The following is a 17212-nucleotide window of genomic DNA, read 5'->3' on the forward strand; positions in this document are numbered from 1 at the left end:
TCAAGACAGTACTCACACGGGCACCTTTATCTCCTGTGTCACCCTTGGGGCCAGGAGGTCCTTCTGGTCCTGGGAGACCTCTGTCACCCTGGAGCAGACAAAATCAGCACCCCAAACCACACATTTTTTTCCCCACTGCAGCTGTGGACAGCCAGGCCTGGGACCAGGATGAGCCCAACTGTGCAATCCCCCTCCCCAGCCCACAGCCGTGCCCAGAGGGTGGAGGGCACAGCTGGGCCAGGGTTACCTTCTCTCCAACACCAGACACACTGGGAGCCTGGAGGGGAAGCAGAGGGGACCATGCTGAACACTGCCCATGGCTCCCTTGTCCTGGGGCTAGGGCAGGCAGTGGAGGACCTGCTGGGCAGCATCACTTACTGGCTTGCCAGGTGGTCCTGGATCACCCTGCAGAGAGAGACAGGTGTCACTGCCAGCCCCTTCCCCAACAGACCCCTGCCACACCACTGGGACCCCACTTTGCCCTCACCTTCTCCCCGCGGGGGCCAGCCGGTCCTGGAACTCCCTATGGCAAGATCAGAGACCTCAGGGGGCTGGCAGTGCCTGGGAACATTCAGGCAGGGCATGGCAGCTCCTGGCTCCACAGCACTACACCTGCTACCCTGACTCACCTCTCTGCCTGATGGCCCTGGGTACCCTGGGGCTCCCGTCTCACCCTGCAGGAGAGGAGGAAGGGGAAGGCGTGTGGGCATCCTGACACCCCCAGCCAGGGTGGCCGTTCCAGGCATCACTCCACCATGCCACAGTTGCCCCAGCACACCTACCTTCTCACCCTGTGGGCCCGGCACACCACGGTCTCCCTGCAGAGCAAAGCAGAGGAGAGTTTCAGGGAGCTTTCCTCCCTCTACACCACACTGCCCCCACCCCACACACTGCTCCACAGCTGTTCATGATTCAGCCCTGAATCCATCCAAGAACGATGGGTTGTGATGGCAATCCCCAGGCACAGCCACCACCAGGTCTCAGGGACACCAGGACCAGTCAATACTGGTCTGCTTTGGCACCATCTCACCTTCTCACCCGTCTCTCCCAGCTCGCCCGGTGCCCCACGGTCTCCCTGGTATAGGAGAAACACAGGGTCAGGGGCAGCAGTACCTTTGGGGGACATCCTGGGTCCTGGCACAGAACCCAGAACCCTTTTCTCCCTGCCAAAGGCATGGCAAGAGTGTCCCTCCAGTCCCTGCAGCACTCACCTTCCTGCCCTGCTCCCCTGGTGGTCCCCGAGGACCCTGCGAAGGAGAATGGAGATGTGACAAGGTGTGACAAGGTGTGACAAGGCAAATGCCCAGGCTGTCCAAAGCAGGAGCCCTCAGGTGTGCCCCTGGGGCTTGGCTCTTGGCATGGCCAGCTCCTGCCTGCCTTACCTTCTCTCAGGAAACTCACCCTGTCTCCTGGGTCCCCGGGGCGGCCAGGTGACCCTGGGAAACCTTCTATGCCATCACCCTAGAGATTTGGAAAGGCAATAGCCATGCTCATGGCATGGAGATGCCCATTAGATGGGAATCCCCACTGGAGAGTGGTGTGAGGTCCAGCCCCAGTGGGGAGCATCCCTGACACCTTCCTACCTTCTCTCCCTTCAGGCCAGGGGGCCCAGCAGGGCCCCGAGGCCCAGGTTCCCCAGGCAGGCCCTGCAAGAGAGAAAATCCCAGCTCCTGAGGACGCAGATCAGCCCTGGGCACACATAGGCACCACAGCCCTGATCCCCTCTGTCAACCCTGTTGGCCTAGGAGCTCGACTCACTGGGGGTCCAGGATCCCCTCGAGGTACTGCCCCATCTATGAATCCAGGAGGGCCCTGCAGAGAGAAGGCTCAGCTGCTGTGTGGTTGCCCTGAGGGCTCAGTCCTCCTCAGCACCCTGAGGACTGAGCTGCAGTGCCCTTGGACATTCAAGGGACCTCCATCCAGTAGGGCAGAGGAGTCAGGGAAATGCACAGCCACTCACCCTTTCCCCTCGGTCACCCTTTTCTCCCTGCAAGGGTAAAAAAAAGCAAATAAGGGCAGTTTGGGCTGCTCCCATGCCCCTCTTGAATATGGCAGAGCCCATCATCAGTGGCATTAGGGTATGTGCATGCCTGTGTGCCTCTCCCCACGCTGCCCAGCAGCAGCTCAGGCACGTGCATATGTGTGCAGGCACAGCTGGTGGAGGGCACAGCCCATGAGCAGGGCCAGGAGGAGTCCACGGGGAAGCAGCTCCAAGCAGCTGGCTGTTCCCCCATCCATCTGCCCACACATCCCCCAGCCATCCCCATGCAGCATCAGAGGGATGTACCTTCACAAACTCCCCAGGAGGTCCCGGTAGCCCCATAGGTCCGAGTGCACCAGGGGGGCCTGGATCACCAAGGGGCCCCCGTGGGCCAGGGATCCCAGGTGAGCCGGGGCTGCCCTAGAGGACAGAGGTGCTCCGTCAGCTGAGGCTGTGGCGTGGGCTGGGGGTGCTGGCAGAGACCCCTTCACATCTGTATTCCCACACCTACCGGCACACCTGGCTCCCCTTTCCGGCCTGGTAGCCCCTGTTCTCCATCCATGATCACCCTGGGCTCTCCCTGCACGAGGAGGGGGAGGAAAAATCAGTGACTGCATGTGCCCTGTTGCGGCCACAGTGCCAGGAGTCTGGCAGGGAGATGGGGAGACCCTGGAGCCAGGAAATGCCAGGTGCCAAGATGTGCCCACCAGGGTCCCCAGTGCTCCCCAGGGACCCCTGCGGGGCAGCCCCCTGTCCATCACCTACCGGTTCACCTTTCTCCCCCTTTGGGCCAGTAAGTCCCACCGGCCCCCGTGTCCCCTGGGAAGGAAAGATGGGAATGAGAGGGGGCGTTGGGTGTGAGAAGGGTCAGGGAGAGCTGGGGCCATACTCACAGGATCCCCTCGAGGACCAGGGATGCCCTGGATGCCCTAGAAAGCAACAGTTCAGGAGGTGAACACGTGTTCACGTGGAGTGAGGATGGGATGAGATGGAATGGGGTGGGATGGCATGGCATCTCCAGCCAAAGCAAGGATAGACTTTGCCTGGGATACCCACACAGGAGACAGCAGTGACCCTGCCAGCTTCTGAGACTCCCCCAGCACAGGGAGCAGGGAAGCACAGGGAGCAGGGAAGCACAGGCTGGCTCAGGGAGCAGGTAAGGCAATGGGAAGAGTCCATTGTGCAGCAGTAAAGCCAAGGGACACCCTTACTCACTGGCTGCCCAGGTGAACCAGGATTCCCAGGGCGTCCAGGGCTTCCTGGTGTCCCATCAGCTCCAGGAAATCCCTGCAGGACAGAGGAGCATCATGCCAGCATCTGGTGTACCCCAGCAGTGCCAGACTCCTCCAGTGCCCCAGGCAGTGCTGGTCCCAGCACTGGGAGCTCAGGGCAGCCCCAAGGCAGAGCTCTGTTCCAGGGTGCCTTTCCCCCATGTGCTGAGCAGGGCTGTGAGGGTGCAGGCTGGATTCTTCAGTGGGATTTCCCCTCCAGCATAGGTGTGGAGACCCAAGGGATAAGGGGCAGTGAGAGGCCACATGGAGCTAGGTCACCAGGATCCTGGGATGTCTAGGTGAGAGGCCAGAGGTACTCACCCTGTCCCCCTTCTTGCCTGGACTCTCAGCACTCTCTCCTGGTGGACCCCGTGGCCCTGGTGGTCCTGGGGGGCCAGGAAGCCCGTGGCGACCCTGGAGACACAGTGGAGAGGACAGGGTGGGTGGCAGGTGGTGGTCAAGAGGTGTTGCCTGTCTACCCCTGTAGCAAGAGCTGGGCATGTCCTTGTCCCACACCCACCCACTGGCAGGACAAAGGGACAAGGGAACATGAAGACATGGGGACCATGACACTGCCCTCTCCAGGGAGCTGCCCCTCTTATGCCCCCTTCCATCAGGTTATTACCGGCTGTCCAGGGAGACCTGGTGGTCCCATACGTCCTTGCAGTCCCTGCAGAGACAAAGCCAGTAGTGAGCATCCTCTGTGAGCTGCCATGGTTTGGAAGATGCAAACCCCCCAGAGCCACCAGCTGGTGGCGGGGTGTCACCAAAACACTCACTGCCTCACCGCGGTCTCCCTTCTCACCCTGCAGAGGACAGAGGGAAGGGGTTAACACTCTTGTACTTAACTCCCTGCATCAGCAGCTAGGGGTCCCTGACCCATGCTGAGCTCCTGTGGCACGGCACAGCACGGCACAGCCTCGAGAAGCTCACCTTGGGGCACTGCACAGTGCAGGGCTTCGGCTTTGGCACTGGCTGGCAAGAAAAGACAAGCCTGTGTGAACACAGGGATAGGAGACCCACCGGCTTACATGGGGCTGCTTCCCCTCCACACCCCCGAGGTTCTCTGGCCCTTACCTTGGTGGAGATGATGGTGCAGAGGTCGTCAGTGAGCTCTCCCTCCAGCTCTGCCAGGTCTCTGCCATGGTAGATGTACCGCGGATCCTCGCTGGTGACCATGCGCCGGAGCTGCTCCCGGTCTGCCCCCTCCATGCCCACTGCCAGCACCTGGACCCCTGAGCCGAGAGCACCCTCAGCACCCCACAGAAGTCCCTGCACACCCTGATGAGACCCCATTGTCCTCACCTGCAGCCTTGACATCCCTGGCCACAGTGATGGCATCATCCCCAGAAGGGCTGTCAGCCAGAACCACCAGCACTGCTGGCACCCCGGGACGGCGCCCCGCGCCAGGACTCAGCAGGTAGGTCCTGGCAAAGGTGATGGCTGCCCCTAGAGAGGGAGAAGAAAGAAGGGACAGTCAGCAGGATCCCAGAAACCACTGCCCAGCTCCTAGCGCCCCCCTCACCAATGGCGTTGCCGCTGGGCTCCTCATAGCGCATGGTGCGGATCTGTTCCAGCACAGCGGGCAGGTCACTGGAGCGGTTGAGGAGCAGCCAGGGTAGGCTGCGGTAGCTGTATGTGGCCAGGGCCACCTGCAAGGGCGCAGGGCAGCAGTGGGCACCACGGCCCACCCAAGCCCCCTGAGCCCCCAGCCCTGTGGCAGCAGCCTACCTGTGTGCCCTCAGGGCCCAGGCGCCCCAGGGCAGACACGGTGTTGGAGAGGAGTGTGCGGACAGCGTCGGCACCAGAGGAGCTGTTGCGGGTGCCGTGTACCAGGAAGACCACGTCACCGAGGGCATCCCTGCAGACTGCAGGCCGGGAAGGGGTGAAGCCAGCACCAGAATGGAGAAAAGCCCAGCCCACCCCTGCAGTGACCCCAGTACCTGTGCGTTCGCTGACGGACACCTCGGCACCTGGCGCGCTCCCCAGGAGCGGGCGGAGGGTGAAGGTGTAGCGCTGGCCCAGGCGCAGCCCGGAGACCTGCTGGGAGCTGGCAGTGCTGGGCAGCATCCGCCTCTTCTCCCCACCAGCTGCCGCCCAGGGGACAGTCAGAGGGGTCAGCAAGCCCCTGTGGGGATGCTGCCCACCATCCTGGGGCAACCCACTCATCTCACCTGCGGGAGGGCTCCAGGAGAGGACATAGCCAGAGGCACCAGGGACTGGGGTCCAGGTGAGAGTCACCGAATCTCTCTGCACCTCCGTCACCCTCAGGCTGGTGATGCGGCTTGTGGCAGCTACCAAAGGAGAGGAAAGGGTGTCCCAGCTTCAAGGGGCAGCCCCCAACTTGCTCTCTCTCCAGCCCAGTGCTGGGACAGTCCAATCCCTGGGTGCCCCTCTGGGCTCAAGCCATGGGGGCTTATGCTGCCTTGGCCCCAGGCAGTCCCTTACTGGTGATGGCAGTGATGGTGGCTGGCTCGCTCTCTCGGTTGCCAGCCAGGCTGGTGATGCTGAGATGGTAGCGCCGGCCCGGTTCCAGTCCCGACAGATCATAAGAGCTGGAGGTGGCTGGGAGCTGCTGACTATGCTGGGGCCCCCCTGGAAGGGGCAGAGGGGCGTGAGGGGGTGCAGTGGGGGCTGGCAGGGATGCAGGGCTGCCAACCAGCTACACTTGCCTTCAGCCAGGCGCCAGAACAGACGGTAGCCGGTGCTGCCAGCCACTGGCAGCCAGGTCAGGCGCAGGCGGTGCTCCGAGGCCTCGGTCACCTGGAAGCCGCTGACGGGGCGTAGGGGCACTGCCTCCGCTGTGGAGCAGAGGGGCAGACATTAGGGTCAGGAGTGCCCAGTGCCACCCTGGGGTGATGCCCCCTGACCCAGCACTCACGGGTGGTGACGACAACGGAGACAGGGTTGCCTTCCCGGTTGCCAATGAGTGCCGTCACCTTCACAATGTAGGACACGCCTCCCTCCAGGTTGGGGATGTCAAAAGAGTTGATGTGGCCAGGAACTCGCCGACTATTCTCCAAACTCCCTGCCAAGGACTGTGGCATCAGGCCCCCCACCCTACCACAATCACAGCCCGCCCCCATCCCCATCCCACAGTACCGTCCCTGCGGCTCCACACCACATGGTAGGCAGTGGCTCCCGGCACACCGACCCAGGTGACACGGGCAACATTGCTCCTGGATGCCTGCACCTCCAGCTGGGTCACCTTCCCCACCTGCTCTGGCACTGTGACACCAAGAGAACCACTGTCACCCAGGTTCATAGCAAATGGCACCAGACAGCACTGTCAAGCAGGGGTTACCTCACCTATCCGTCCTGTGGCAGTGACAGGGCTGCCCTCACGGCCATCCACAATGGCTGAGACACCGATGGTGTAGACGATGTTGGCTTGCAGCCCCTCGATGGTGAAGGTGGTGGGGTCAGCAGGGAGGAAGCGGGATTTCTTCACACCTAAGAGATGGCTGGGATAGGAAGGGCTCCAGCACTGCTGCCACAGCATCCCATGGTCCATACACTCACCGTCACTGCCTTGCCACGTCAGCAGGTAGCCCCCAGCGCCTGGTAGCCCTCGCCAGGTGACCCGCAGCTGGCTGGGACCGGCCTCCATCACCCGCAGGTCTGAAATGCTGCCCACCTCTGGATACTCTGCACCACCCCACAGTACCACAGCGTCACCTTGGGGAGTCCAAAGGGACCCCGCAGCCAAGCTGCCACCCCGAGAGGGTTTGCAGGGAGATGCATGCCGGATGCATGCCAGAGTGGGAACATGCAGCACCAGAACTCCTGGCACCAAACCCTGATGTGGACTTACTGAGGCGGATGGTGAGTGTGGCAGCACTGCCCTCCTGACCGCCTGCTAGTGCCGAGACACGCACCAGGTAGGTGATGCCCTCCCGAAGGTCACCAAGCTCCAGCCCCGTCTGGCTCCCTGGGATGCGCCTCGTCCTCTCTGTGCCATCTGCCAGGAGCAGGGCAGTGTGGTCACTTGGCGCCAGCTGGGCAGGATGTCCCAGGTGCCACCCGTGCCCCTGCCCACAGACTCACCCTGGTTGTTGCGCACCACCACTTTGTACTCGGTGGCACTGGGGACAGCGGTCCAGCTCAGCCGTACCCATCTGCCTGATTCCTCAACAAGCCGCAGGTCTGACACAGCACCCACGGGTGCCTCTACGCCTGTGAGGGAACATGTAAGGCACAGCTGGAATGGCACAGCTTGGACAGAGCGACCCCCACACGCATCCTGGGCTGTGACCAGACAGCTGAGGGGTCGCGTGGCCGAGGCAGTCCTCAGGCTGAGCAATGCCCAGCGGGACATCTCTCCATGCCAAAGGTTTGGGACGGTGGGGGACAACTTAGGGGACCCCTAGAAGCACTCACCTGTCTGAAAGGTGGTGACGGGGGTGGCCACCTCCCCACCATCATAGAGCGTGTAGAGGGTGATGCGGTACTCGGTGCCTGGCTTCAGCCCCGTCAGCTGGTAAGTATTGGTGCTGCTGGGGAGAGACACCGTTCTGGGGGGCTCTGGTCCTGCAGGAAGGGAAGGATCACAGCCAGCTGCTGGCATGGAGGACCCACAGGGGCAACAGGCACCCCAAGCCCACCTGTGGCTCTCTTCCACTCTAGACGGTAGCCACGAGCATCACGGGCACTGGTCCAGAGCACCTGGATGGATGTGGGGCCCAGGATGTTGGTCTGCAGCATCTGGTCTGTACCTGCCTCTGTAAGAGGGATCCCATGGGCCAGGGTACCTTGTGCCACTCTGCTGCCAGCCAGCCACCCAGCCCATGTCTCTGGTCCCCGCACATGGCAAGGACAGGGGCTGTCAGGGCTGGTCCCTGCTTCCTCCCATGCACAGCAGCAGGATGGCATCACCTGTACCCAACACCTACCTGTCCTCTGCCGCACAGTGGCTGTGGGCCCCTCCAGCTGCCTGAAGAGTGGGGCCACCGTCACCACGTAGTCAGTGTTGGGCTGCAGCCCCACCAATGCATGTGACATCTGCCCAGCATCCAGGTCCACCCTGTGCCTGTCCTGCCCTGTGGGAGCCAGTGCAGCAGTCCCTTGGGGAGCTCAGGCAGCAGGTGCCACCAGCTCCCTCCTGTCCTTCCTCACAGGGGACACCAGCAGAAGGGGCACAAGCTCTGGGAGAGGCACCTACCTGTGCGGGTGGCCCAGGAGAGCCGGTAGCCAGTAGCCCCGCTGACAGGCTGCCAGGCCAGCAGCATGCTCTGTGCTGAGACGTTGTGGACACTCAAGTGCTGCACACCCACCAGGTGCCCTGTGGAAGTGAGGTGACTGTCCATCTCCCACCTGAGCATGGGGCAGGGGCCAGCAGGAAGCACCTTCAGCAAACTGCTGTCTCCAGGAAGCCCCCTTGCCCCTGCTCATGGATGCTAACCACATTGAGGTCACTGAGTGCAGCCCGCGCTCCGGCGGCTCCTTCAAAGCACCAAACTCGTGCAAAATGGAGCTCAAATGTCTTCCTCTTAATGCCTTAAATACTTTCTGTGGGTTAAGACTGCCTGAGGCAGCTGAAGGAATTGGTTTGCCAAAATCTGATGCTTGCAAAGGTGTTGCCCTGGGGCCTCACCCCCACTCCTACCCGGAGATGCTTTCCAACAGCCTCTGCCCTGGTGGAAACCACACTTTCCTCCCACAGAGCACTGTACTCAAGCCCTGCATATTTTCAGTCAACATTTTTTATGTCATGGGAGGAAAGCTCTGGTGGAAACGCTCCCAGAAGGCTGAAAAGGAAATTAGGAACGCACAGTGTTGCATCCTGCCCTGGGAGCAACTTTTGGGGCTGCGAGCACCACTTTGTAGCCATGCTCACCTGCATCCCCACCCCCACAGGCAGCAACGGGCCAGGCAGCCCCATCCCAATGGGGCATCCCAAGTATTGGAGGGGGGCATCCCTGTGCTGGGAACCCATTCCTAACCCCGGCTTGGCCCAGGGCAGGGCACAGTACTTACGTGTCCGGGCGGTGAGGGTGACAGGGACAGCGGGCTGCTGTGCATAGCGGGGCCGGAGCACCACCACGTACTCAGTGTCGGGCTGCAGGTTGCTGAGCGTGGCCGACTGTGCGCTGGCTGTCAGGCTCTTCTCCTCCCTTTGAGGTTGTCCTGGAGGGGTGTGGGGGGGCACAGGGACATGGCACACACCAGGCCCAGCAGGGAAGGGGTGGCTGTGGGCCTGCACCCTGCCCTGAGGATGCCAGTCAGTGCCAGGGGTGGGGAGCACCGGGAAGAGGCTGGGACGCGGGCCAGGGCAGGGGCACCCCTTGGAGCGCCTGAGGCCAGGGTGGGGCTGCCAGGTGTGTGGCTCCAGCCTGGTCCCTGGCTGGGACAGGGGTCTGCTCCCTGCCTCCCATGTGCAGCAGCCATGGGGGCCCACACCAGGCCCCCAGCCATTGTACACGCCCAAGCACACACCCTGAGCCTTGCGCACGAAGCCTCCGGGTGCAGGAAAACACAGGCTGCCTCCAGCCTCTGCACACACACGCGCCCCACACCCAGCACACGCCTGCCGGCTGCCGTGGAGAAGGTGGGCGGGTACACACCCACACACCCTGGGCATGTATCCCTGCATTAACTCCCATCCACACATCCCCCTGCCCAAGGGGCTGCACAAAAACAGGCTGCCCAGGCAGCACCGACCTCGCAGGGAGCATCCCCTCACCTTGCACGGCATAGCTGAGGCTGTAGCCCTGGGGGGGCTCAGGGCCAGCCCGCCAGGCCAGCCGCAGAAAGGTTGGTCCAGTCTCCACCACGCGAAAATCCACCGTGGAGCCAGCACGGCTTTCTGGAGGCACACAGAAACAGGGATGAGTCCCCAGCCCCATGTGCTGCAGGCACCCAATGTCTGCTCTCACCCCTGTCCCTGTGGACATGGACACTCACGGGTTCGTGCTCGGCCAGACACCGACTCGCCGATGCTGTTGGCATACTGGGCGGTGACAGTGACCAGGTACTCTGTCCCAACACGCAGTCCCCGTAGCACAGTGCTCGTCTCCCGTGGCCCCACGCTCACCTGGGCAGGAACAATGTCACCCCTCATCCTCCCCGGGTCACACACGGAGGCATCAGGAAGCCCCAGGAACCCTGAGCAGTCAGGTGGGGACACTCACCTCCTGCCTCTCTGCCATGATGGGCTGCCCTAGCCCTGTCAGCGGCACGTACTGCAGCCGGTAGCCGGTGATGGGACCGCTGGCTGCTCTCCAGCGGATCTGCAGATGGTTGAGGCCCCGCTCCGGGATCTCCAGGTTGGAGGGGCCAGTGTGGCTTGGACCATCTGTGGGGTAGCACAGGGGCTGTTGGCTCCACAGTGCATGAAGCAGAGGGGAGATCTTGCTGGGGCAGCACAGATGTGTGCCCAAAGGGATGGGATAGCCAGGAGGTCATTTTGAGGGCGGGACAGATGCTAAGGGTGTGCAGTCTGGCAGCATCTGTGCCCCTCAGGGAGGAGGATGGGGACCCATACCCAGCAGGCGCAGGGTGCCCCCAACACTTGTGCACACCCTGCGTGTCATCAGTGGCACCAGCGTGTCCAGCAGCTTGAAATCACCAACGTAGAAGAAGAAGGCATCAGTAGGTATTGAGGCCACACGCATCAGCTCCTTGTGGTCAGCATTCTTAATACCTGGGACAGAGGGAGATGATGGGTGAGGGAGGAACCTGAACCAAGCAGAAGACTCTTTCATGTGGTGCAGAAGCCTCACTCACCCACAGCAAAGACCTTGATGCCCTGGCTCTTCAGCTTTGCTGCCGGCCCCTCGGCATCATCCTGGGACTTGCCATCCGTGATGAGAATGCAGATCTGCAGGGCCAGGAACGAACTGTGAGATCCAGCATGGGGCCCACGGACCTGACACTTCTCCCCACGTTGCCAGGGCCATTGCTTTACACATACCTGGGGGACCCCAGGCCGGCGCTGCGTGGGGCCAAAGAAGTTGTCAGCAACGTAGCGGAAGCCAGCGCCTGTCCGCGTGTTGCCACCCTTGTAGCTCAGTTGCTGGATGGCCCTCCGGACACTTGTGCCATCAGTGTGCTGGGAGAATGAGAACTCCACTCTGGGGAGTGCAGGGGGACACTGTCACTTCCCAGCCCTGCCACCTTGCACCCCACGTGCCCCCTCCCTTGGGCTCACCGTGGGTCATCACTGTACTGTGCCACGGCAAAGCGCACTGCCTTCTCACCCACCACCTGCACAAAGGGCCCCACCAGCTCGTCCATGAAGGTGCGGACAGCACGGAAGTTGTTCCTTCCGATGCTGGATGAGCCATCCACCAGGAAGGCGATGTCAGCCTCCAGCACATCCTCGCACACTGCTGCAGAGCAGTGACAGCACTCAGGACACAGACTGGCACTGTGGCACATTGGTGCTGAAGCCTTCTTATTGTCCCACCCACGGTGTGCACCCAGTTCTCAGCACCCACCTTGGCTCCCCTTCTGTGCCATGGCAGCTGGAGGACCCAGGAGCGCCGGGAGCACAGCCAGGAGCAGGAGCTGGCTGCTCATCGTGGGAGCCTGCAGGATAGGATGCTGCCACCGCAGTCTCACACCAGCCCTAAGCGCTGGGAGGGCAGGGTGCCAGTACCGTCCCAGGCACTCCACGGCGCAGGGAGAGCCCCACTTCGGGCCGGGGCGGGCGGGCAGCAGCTGGCCCGTGAAGAGCCGGTGGGGCTGTCACGGTGCGGGGGATACAGGGAGCTCCTGGCCCGGCTACAGCCCGGCTTCTGCCTCCGCCACCCCTTCCCCTGCCCCACGCCACGGCGCACCCCGGCCGCTGTACCTGGCTGTACTTGGCTCCCCCACCCGCAGGGGCTCCTCCCGCCCCAGGAAGGTGCTCAAGGGCAGCGGGGATCAGCGTGGGCAGCCCTGCCCGCCAGCCCCCTGCCTGCCAGCCCCCTGTCCCGCCGCTTCCACGCACGGGCGGCGGAGGGCACCTGGCCCGATACCCCCGCGCTGGCTACGCCGGGTCCCGGGCCAAGCACGGCCCGGCCCAGGCGGTGCGAGCCCCGCCGCGGGAGGGTGGGCGAGCGCCCGCGGGTGCCCGAGCAGGGGCTCGCTCCTGTCCCGCAGTGCCCCCACCCGCAGCGGGACCCCCGCCACAGCTCCGCGCTCACCCACCGCCCCCGCGGGGCCGCGCCGTCCCGCAGCGCTCCGAGCCGATCCGTGCCGAGCCGGGCCGGGCGCAGGCGGTGCCGGCGCGCACCGGCCCCCGGCGCTCCCGCCCCTTTATGGAGGGCGGCCCGGAGCACCGTCCGGGGGGAGCGGAGCGGCACGGCCCCCGCCCAGCCCGGCCTCCCAAAGGGCTTTTCCAGCCCGCTCCCCTGACAGGGAAGGAAGGAAGGAAAGAAAGAAAGCAGCTCCTCGGGCTCTTCCCGCTCGAGTGCCACCCCGGGCTGCCCCGCGGCCGCACGACGCGCAGCGGCTCCGGGATGGGGATGGAGCAGGAGCGGACACCCGGGAACGGTTGCTGCTGGAGTTGGCACTCCTTGAGGGGCTGGGTGGGCTCAAATAAGGCTCAAGGAAGTTTTCTCTTCAGCATCTGCATCTTCCAGGAAGGTGAGCAGCTCTGGCACCTTTCAGTCAGGAGCTGGCCACCCACTTCCACCCACATCCATCCATCCATCCATCCATCCATCCATCCATCCATCCATCTCAGGGGAATGTGTCCTGGAGACCTGGGGCTTGGCCTGAGGCAGAGCTGGATGGAGCTGCCACAGGGACTTGAGCCCCTGGCACCATCTGGGTTAAAGCCTGGCTCTGAGCAGTAGCCCTGGGAAGGACACTGGTGGTGAAGAGCTGCTCCCCATGCCAGCACAGATCCCACGAGGCTGCAGGACAGCCAGGCCTCTCCCAGGATGTGTCCTGCACACATGGCTTGGGGGTACCCATTATATGGGGCTCTAGCACCCATGGTTCTAGTACGGGGACTGCACTGGAGTCAGCTGTGGGAACACCATCCTGCCCTTCTCAAAACACCATCTCACAGCAGACTTGTGGCTGAGACCTACTCCAGAGCTGGAGAAACTTACTGGAAAGCCACTGTGATGTGACTGCAGTTGCTGGGAGGAGGAGAAAGGGAGAACATGCCCAGCAAGGCAGGCAAGGACCTTGTGCCGCCCTGGTCTCACTTCCTGTCCATCCTGTGACTGGTGGAATGGTCCTCAGAGGTTCCTCTTCAGCCCAGGGTGCACCCTTGACTCTCAGGGTGCTCCTCACCCCCAGAGCACCTGCGGGACCACGCTGCTCCTTGGGGCACATCACACAGCACCTCATCCTCCCCACTGGTGCCTGTGCTCACCTGGGGCTGACCCTGGCTAAAGAAACCCTGCCACCTATCCTCTGTCCCCTTGGTCAGCCCGCATTCCCCTGCCCCCAGCACCCCACATACCTGTGCTCCCCTGGCCACTGGCCCAGGGGCTTCCCTCTGGCTCGTGGCAGGGCAATGGACAGGTCCAGGGGCATCTTCTTGTGGACAGCAAGGGGAATGGGGATCTCTGGGGCCCAGAGCCACCTCACAGCTGGAGGCCCGGGGCAGGGCCACCAGCCACGGAGCGAAGATGCTCCAGGGTCGGCTGCAGGCAACTTTCCCAGGCACAAGCTGTTCCCAGGCAGGGGAGGAGCGGCGATGTCCTCTCTCTTCTTAAAGGCACAGCAAGCAGTGCATCCCCTCCTCTTCATTAGCCTTCCTCTCCTTAGACCCCAGCCCTGGCCCCCAGACCTGGCGGGCGGGTTCCGAAGTTCACCGTGGCCACAGGTTTCCCCCTGCTTGCCCCAGCCCTGTGGGTCCGGCCGTGAATCAGCATCCTCAGGTCAGGACCATCCCCAAACCCTCCTCCCGCCAGAGCCCGTTTAATGAAGACAGGGCGGCCTGTCCCAATTAGACAAGGGGCTTGGTTAAACAGGGAGCGGAGGGGCCTGCCAAGGGCTCTGTGGCTGGCCCCGGGCCCGGAGCTGGAGGAGCAGCCCCACGGCACGGTGCCGGCGACAGGGCACGGGCGGCTGGGGGTCACCGCTGCATCGGGGGCAGCGCCGGGGCGAGCATCGCCCAGCGGGCACCGCAGGCAGCGGCACCGGGGCAGCGACAATCCACAGCCGTGCCGGGGGCTCTGCCCACCACCCCGGCCCCCAGGATGGGGCAGGCACTGCTTTGGGGTGGTCCCCAAAGCCCAATCCCCCATGCAGAGCCAGGCAGCGTCTTGACCATCTCGCCAGCAGCCTTTCCCTTACATGTGCGCCGGAGTGGGGCACGCAGGGCTGCTGGCTCCCCAAAACCGGAGTGTCTCCGCCTCCGCGGTGTCTCGCAGCTTCCCTCCGCATACCAGGGCCAGGGAAAGAATCCGCGGCCCCCGGCGCGGGACGGTCCTGCCTCTGCAGATGGAGAGCACCAGGTGTGAGTGAGTCACGGGCACCCCCGCGCTGCTGCACGCCAGTCCCTCCGGGAACATCCCGCAAGGCTGTAAACCCTGCTCAAAGCCTGGCAGCCCAGCCGCTAGTCATTCCCACAGCCCAGACCTGGGCTTCCCCATCTCCCACCTGGCTCGGCCCCAAAGCAAACTGATTCCTCTACACTGACACTGAGCAAAATTTGTACGCTGACCCTGACCCCAGCTCCTTGCCTGCGCATGCCAGCCTGGTTCCCAAATGACAATCAGATCGGGAGACATTCCAGGAGACCTCCACAGGGTCCCAACAACCCTGGTCTTTGCAGGGCACTGCCCAGGCAAGCACTAACCCTGAGCCTCACAGGGGTCACGCCAGCCCCATGGGAGGGAGCCCCTGGTTTGAGAGTGTGCACAGGGGAAGCACAGGAACTGAGCTTCTCCCTGCCCATGCTTGCCAGACATGAGGCCTCACTGCTGCTTTAGTGGGAAACAAGTAGAAAATCTTCAGCCCCAGGTGAGGTTTCAGCTCTCTGGGATGGGATGAGTCACTCTTCACGGTGAGATACAGAGCCTGCTGCACTCGTGGTGGTGTGGGGCTTGTTGCCCCCAGCCTCTGCCCACCCTCTCCACCCACTGCCTCTGGTGCTGATCTGACATGGGCTGGGATTCAGCACAACCCTTACAGGATTTTAGTTTTCTGGCCCTACTGTGGTCTCACTCCAGCACAACATAAGCATCCCCAGCCAGTGGGGATGAATGGAACAGCTCTGGGGCTGCTGGCAGGGACAAGCCACCTCTCCCAGCACTTTTACACTGGGGAGGGGAGCAGCAGGGGGCTGGTGCTGAGGCGGGTGAAGAGCAGAGGAGCTGGCCAGAGCCTGGAGGGGGAAACCTCATCTGCCACAGAAGCCAGTTGGGACATGCTCCAGGAATGTCTTCCAGCACCAGCCACCGCCAGCTCCATGATGTGGCACTCAGCCACCCAGCCCAGCATCCCAGGAAAGGGGCCCATGACGCCTGGCTGCTATCACCAGTCAGCTCAGGGAGAGCCCAGAGGGACAGGGTGACACCTTGTGCAGCCTGGGGGAATGCTTGTGTCACCCCATGGGACAACCCAGCAGCCCAAGACCACAGAATAGACCAGGGTGGGAAATGGTCAGCCCTTAGCACCTGCTGACCTACCCTCATGGGTCTGGGGTGGGAAAAAGCCATGCCAGCCCTCCAGGCTGCACTTGACAAGGGAAATAGACACAGCCCCCCAGCTGTGCCAGAGGAGACAGCTTAGAGCACCCTCCATCCATCCTGCTGCTGCCCAAGGCCACATCCCTGTGGCAAAAGGAATCAAAACATGACATCAGGATGAAGTCATGGCCAACGAGCTGCCCTCTCTGCCCAGCAGCTCTTGGGATGTCCAAAGCGAAGGGGATGCTCCCAATTGTGGGCAACCTTAGCTGCTGTGGAGGCAGCAGCAGTCTGGTGACTGATGGATGATGGAGGCAAGTGGTCCCACTTGTAGCCAAGGTAGCCAAGCTTGGGGTCAGGCTGACCCTGCTGTGCCCCAGACCAGGGCTCCCCGTGGGGTAGGTGCATGTCCCGGCTCTCCCACAACTGCTGTGGAGGGATGGAAAGTTTTTCCTGCCTGTAAACTGTTGTGTCTGGAGGCTGCTGCCAGCACATCTGCACATCAGCATCACATGAACCTGTGCTGGAATATGGCCAGGCCCCACTGGCCATGCAAAATGGGCTCAGGAGGGTACAGTGACACCACTGGGATGTGACCCTCCCCTTGGCCAGGAGAAGGCAGCCCTGGCCAGTGTGACTGCAGAGGCCAGGCTGCTTCTCAGGCACAGCAAGTGAGAGGAGAGCCAGGCACCACCAGGGCTCTGCCAAGGGCTGGCAGTGCTTTGCAATGGCATGGGGCCAGCATGGCAGAAAGGGAAGGTGACAATGGGATGATGGAAGCAGGATAAGGAGTCAGCAGCACTGAATGGGGCTCTAGAGTTCCTAGTTAAAAATCTGCCCTCAGCTGCATCCTGTGGCTGGGCTTTGGGTGATGCTGAGGATACCCAGACAGGCTGCAGAGTGGCTGGGGCTGAGTGTCAGGGACCCAGGGGGAGGCAGGGGGAAGGCATAAGCAGAATGCAGGCAGGGGCTGAAGTGCCCCATGCTGCAGGTGGCCACACACAGAGCCTGGCTCTTCTGCAGGAATCCAGCTTCTTGACTGACTGAGGCACGAACATCTCCCCTTTGCTCCTGGCCCTGCAGTCCCCACTTGCAGCTGGGTCCAGGCTCAGTAAAATCCACCTGCCTTGCCCTTGAGAATGGGCACGTAGGAGGAGATGGTAGAAATGCAGGGACCAGGTGCAGCAAAGCTCCCCCAGCACCTCTGCATGGGGCTTTTCCTTAAGCTGACAGTCCCACGGTGGCTGCTTATGCCCCAGAGATGCCCCAGCCAGCCCAGCACACATAGCTATGGAAAGGAAACTCCTGCTTCTTTCTAGGGGCAGATAAAATTTCCCTGCCTTGGGGTTACGAGGATGGCGGTTCTCCCAGCCCAGCCGTGG

The 17212-nt window shown here is 62.7% G+C and overlaps 1 protein-coding gene across 1 annotated transcript in view; it reads right to left on the reverse strand.

Moving 5' to 3' along the window:
* Nucleotides 1-12461, reverse strand: part of COL7A1 (collagen type VII alpha 1 chain) — a 29629-nt gene extending 17168 nt beyond the window's left edge. The window contains exons 1-49 of the mRNA XM_086845748.1: nucleotides 12381-12461; nucleotides 11691-11781; nucleotides 11402-11582; nucleotides 11165-11324; nucleotides 10978-11071; nucleotides 10736-10894; nucleotides 10383-10546; nucleotides 10156-10285; nucleotides 9935-10057; nucleotides 9229-9378; nucleotides 8414-8533; nucleotides 8145-8291; nucleotides 7857-7973; nucleotides 7633-7782; nucleotides 7300-7428; nucleotides 7067-7213; nucleotides 6775-6900; nucleotides 6562-6705; nucleotides 6355-6480; nucleotides 6134-6280; nucleotides 5925-6053; nucleotides 5701-5847; nucleotides 5427-5546; nucleotides 5196-5342; nucleotides 4984-5120; nucleotides 4778-4904; nucleotides 4558-4701; nucleotides 4330-4487; nucleotides 4186-4227; nucleotides 4032-4058; nucleotides 3878-3922; nucleotides 3574-3666; nucleotides 3197-3268; nucleotides 2875-2910; nucleotides 2747-2800; nucleotides 2493-2561; nucleotides 2288-2401; nucleotides 1961-1987; nucleotides 1759-1812; nucleotides 1584-1646; nucleotides 1402-1461; nucleotides 1212-1247; nucleotides 1031-1075; nucleotides 783-818; nucleotides 630-674; nucleotides 488-523; nucleotides 379-405; nucleotides 248-277; nucleotides 17-88 (exon numbers count right to left, since the gene is read on the reverse strand). Of these exons, the coding sequence (XP_086701874.1) occupies nucleotides 17-88; nucleotides 248-277; nucleotides 379-405; nucleotides 488-523; nucleotides 630-674; nucleotides 783-818; nucleotides 1031-1075; nucleotides 1212-1247; nucleotides 1402-1461; nucleotides 1584-1646; nucleotides 1759-1812; nucleotides 1961-1987; nucleotides 2288-2401; nucleotides 2493-2561; nucleotides 2747-2800; nucleotides 2875-2910; nucleotides 3197-3268; nucleotides 3574-3666; nucleotides 3878-3922; nucleotides 4032-4058; nucleotides 4186-4227; nucleotides 4330-4487; nucleotides 4558-4701; nucleotides 4778-4904; nucleotides 4984-5120; nucleotides 5196-5342; nucleotides 5427-5546; nucleotides 5701-5847; nucleotides 5925-6053; nucleotides 6134-6280; nucleotides 6355-6480; nucleotides 6562-6705; nucleotides 6775-6900; nucleotides 7067-7213; nucleotides 7300-7428; nucleotides 7633-7782; nucleotides 7857-7973; nucleotides 8145-8291; nucleotides 8414-8533; nucleotides 9229-9378; nucleotides 9935-10057; nucleotides 10156-10285; nucleotides 10383-10546; nucleotides 10736-10894; nucleotides 10978-11071; nucleotides 11165-11324; nucleotides 11402-11582; nucleotides 11691-11772 (4788 nt within the window). The 5' untranslated portion in view covers nucleotides 11773-11781; nucleotides 12381-12461. The remainder of the gene's footprint in view (nucleotides 1-16; nucleotides 89-247; nucleotides 278-378; nucleotides 406-487; nucleotides 524-629; nucleotides 675-782; nucleotides 819-1030; nucleotides 1076-1211; nucleotides 1248-1401; nucleotides 1462-1583; nucleotides 1647-1758; nucleotides 1813-1960; nucleotides 1988-2287; nucleotides 2402-2492; nucleotides 2562-2746; nucleotides 2801-2874; nucleotides 2911-3196; nucleotides 3269-3573; nucleotides 3667-3877; nucleotides 3923-4031; nucleotides 4059-4185; nucleotides 4228-4329; nucleotides 4488-4557; nucleotides 4702-4777; nucleotides 4905-4983; nucleotides 5121-5195; nucleotides 5343-5426; nucleotides 5547-5700; nucleotides 5848-5924; nucleotides 6054-6133; nucleotides 6281-6354; nucleotides 6481-6561; nucleotides 6706-6774; nucleotides 6901-7066; nucleotides 7214-7299; nucleotides 7429-7632; nucleotides 7783-7856; nucleotides 7974-8144; nucleotides 8292-8413; nucleotides 8534-9228; nucleotides 9379-9934; nucleotides 10058-10155; nucleotides 10286-10382; nucleotides 10547-10735; nucleotides 10895-10977; nucleotides 11072-11164; nucleotides 11325-11401; nucleotides 11583-11690; nucleotides 11782-12380) is intronic.
* Between the last annotated feature and the right edge of the window lie 4751 nt (nucleotides 12462-17212).

This window comes from Cyanistes caeruleus, chromosome 11 (assembly GCF_971803275.1).
Source record: "Cyanistes caeruleus chromosome 11, bCyaCae1.hap1.1, whole genome shotgun sequence".
Classification (NCBI taxonomy): domain Eukaryota; kingdom Metazoa; phylum Chordata; class Aves; order Passeriformes; family Paridae; genus Cyanistes; species Cyanistes caeruleus.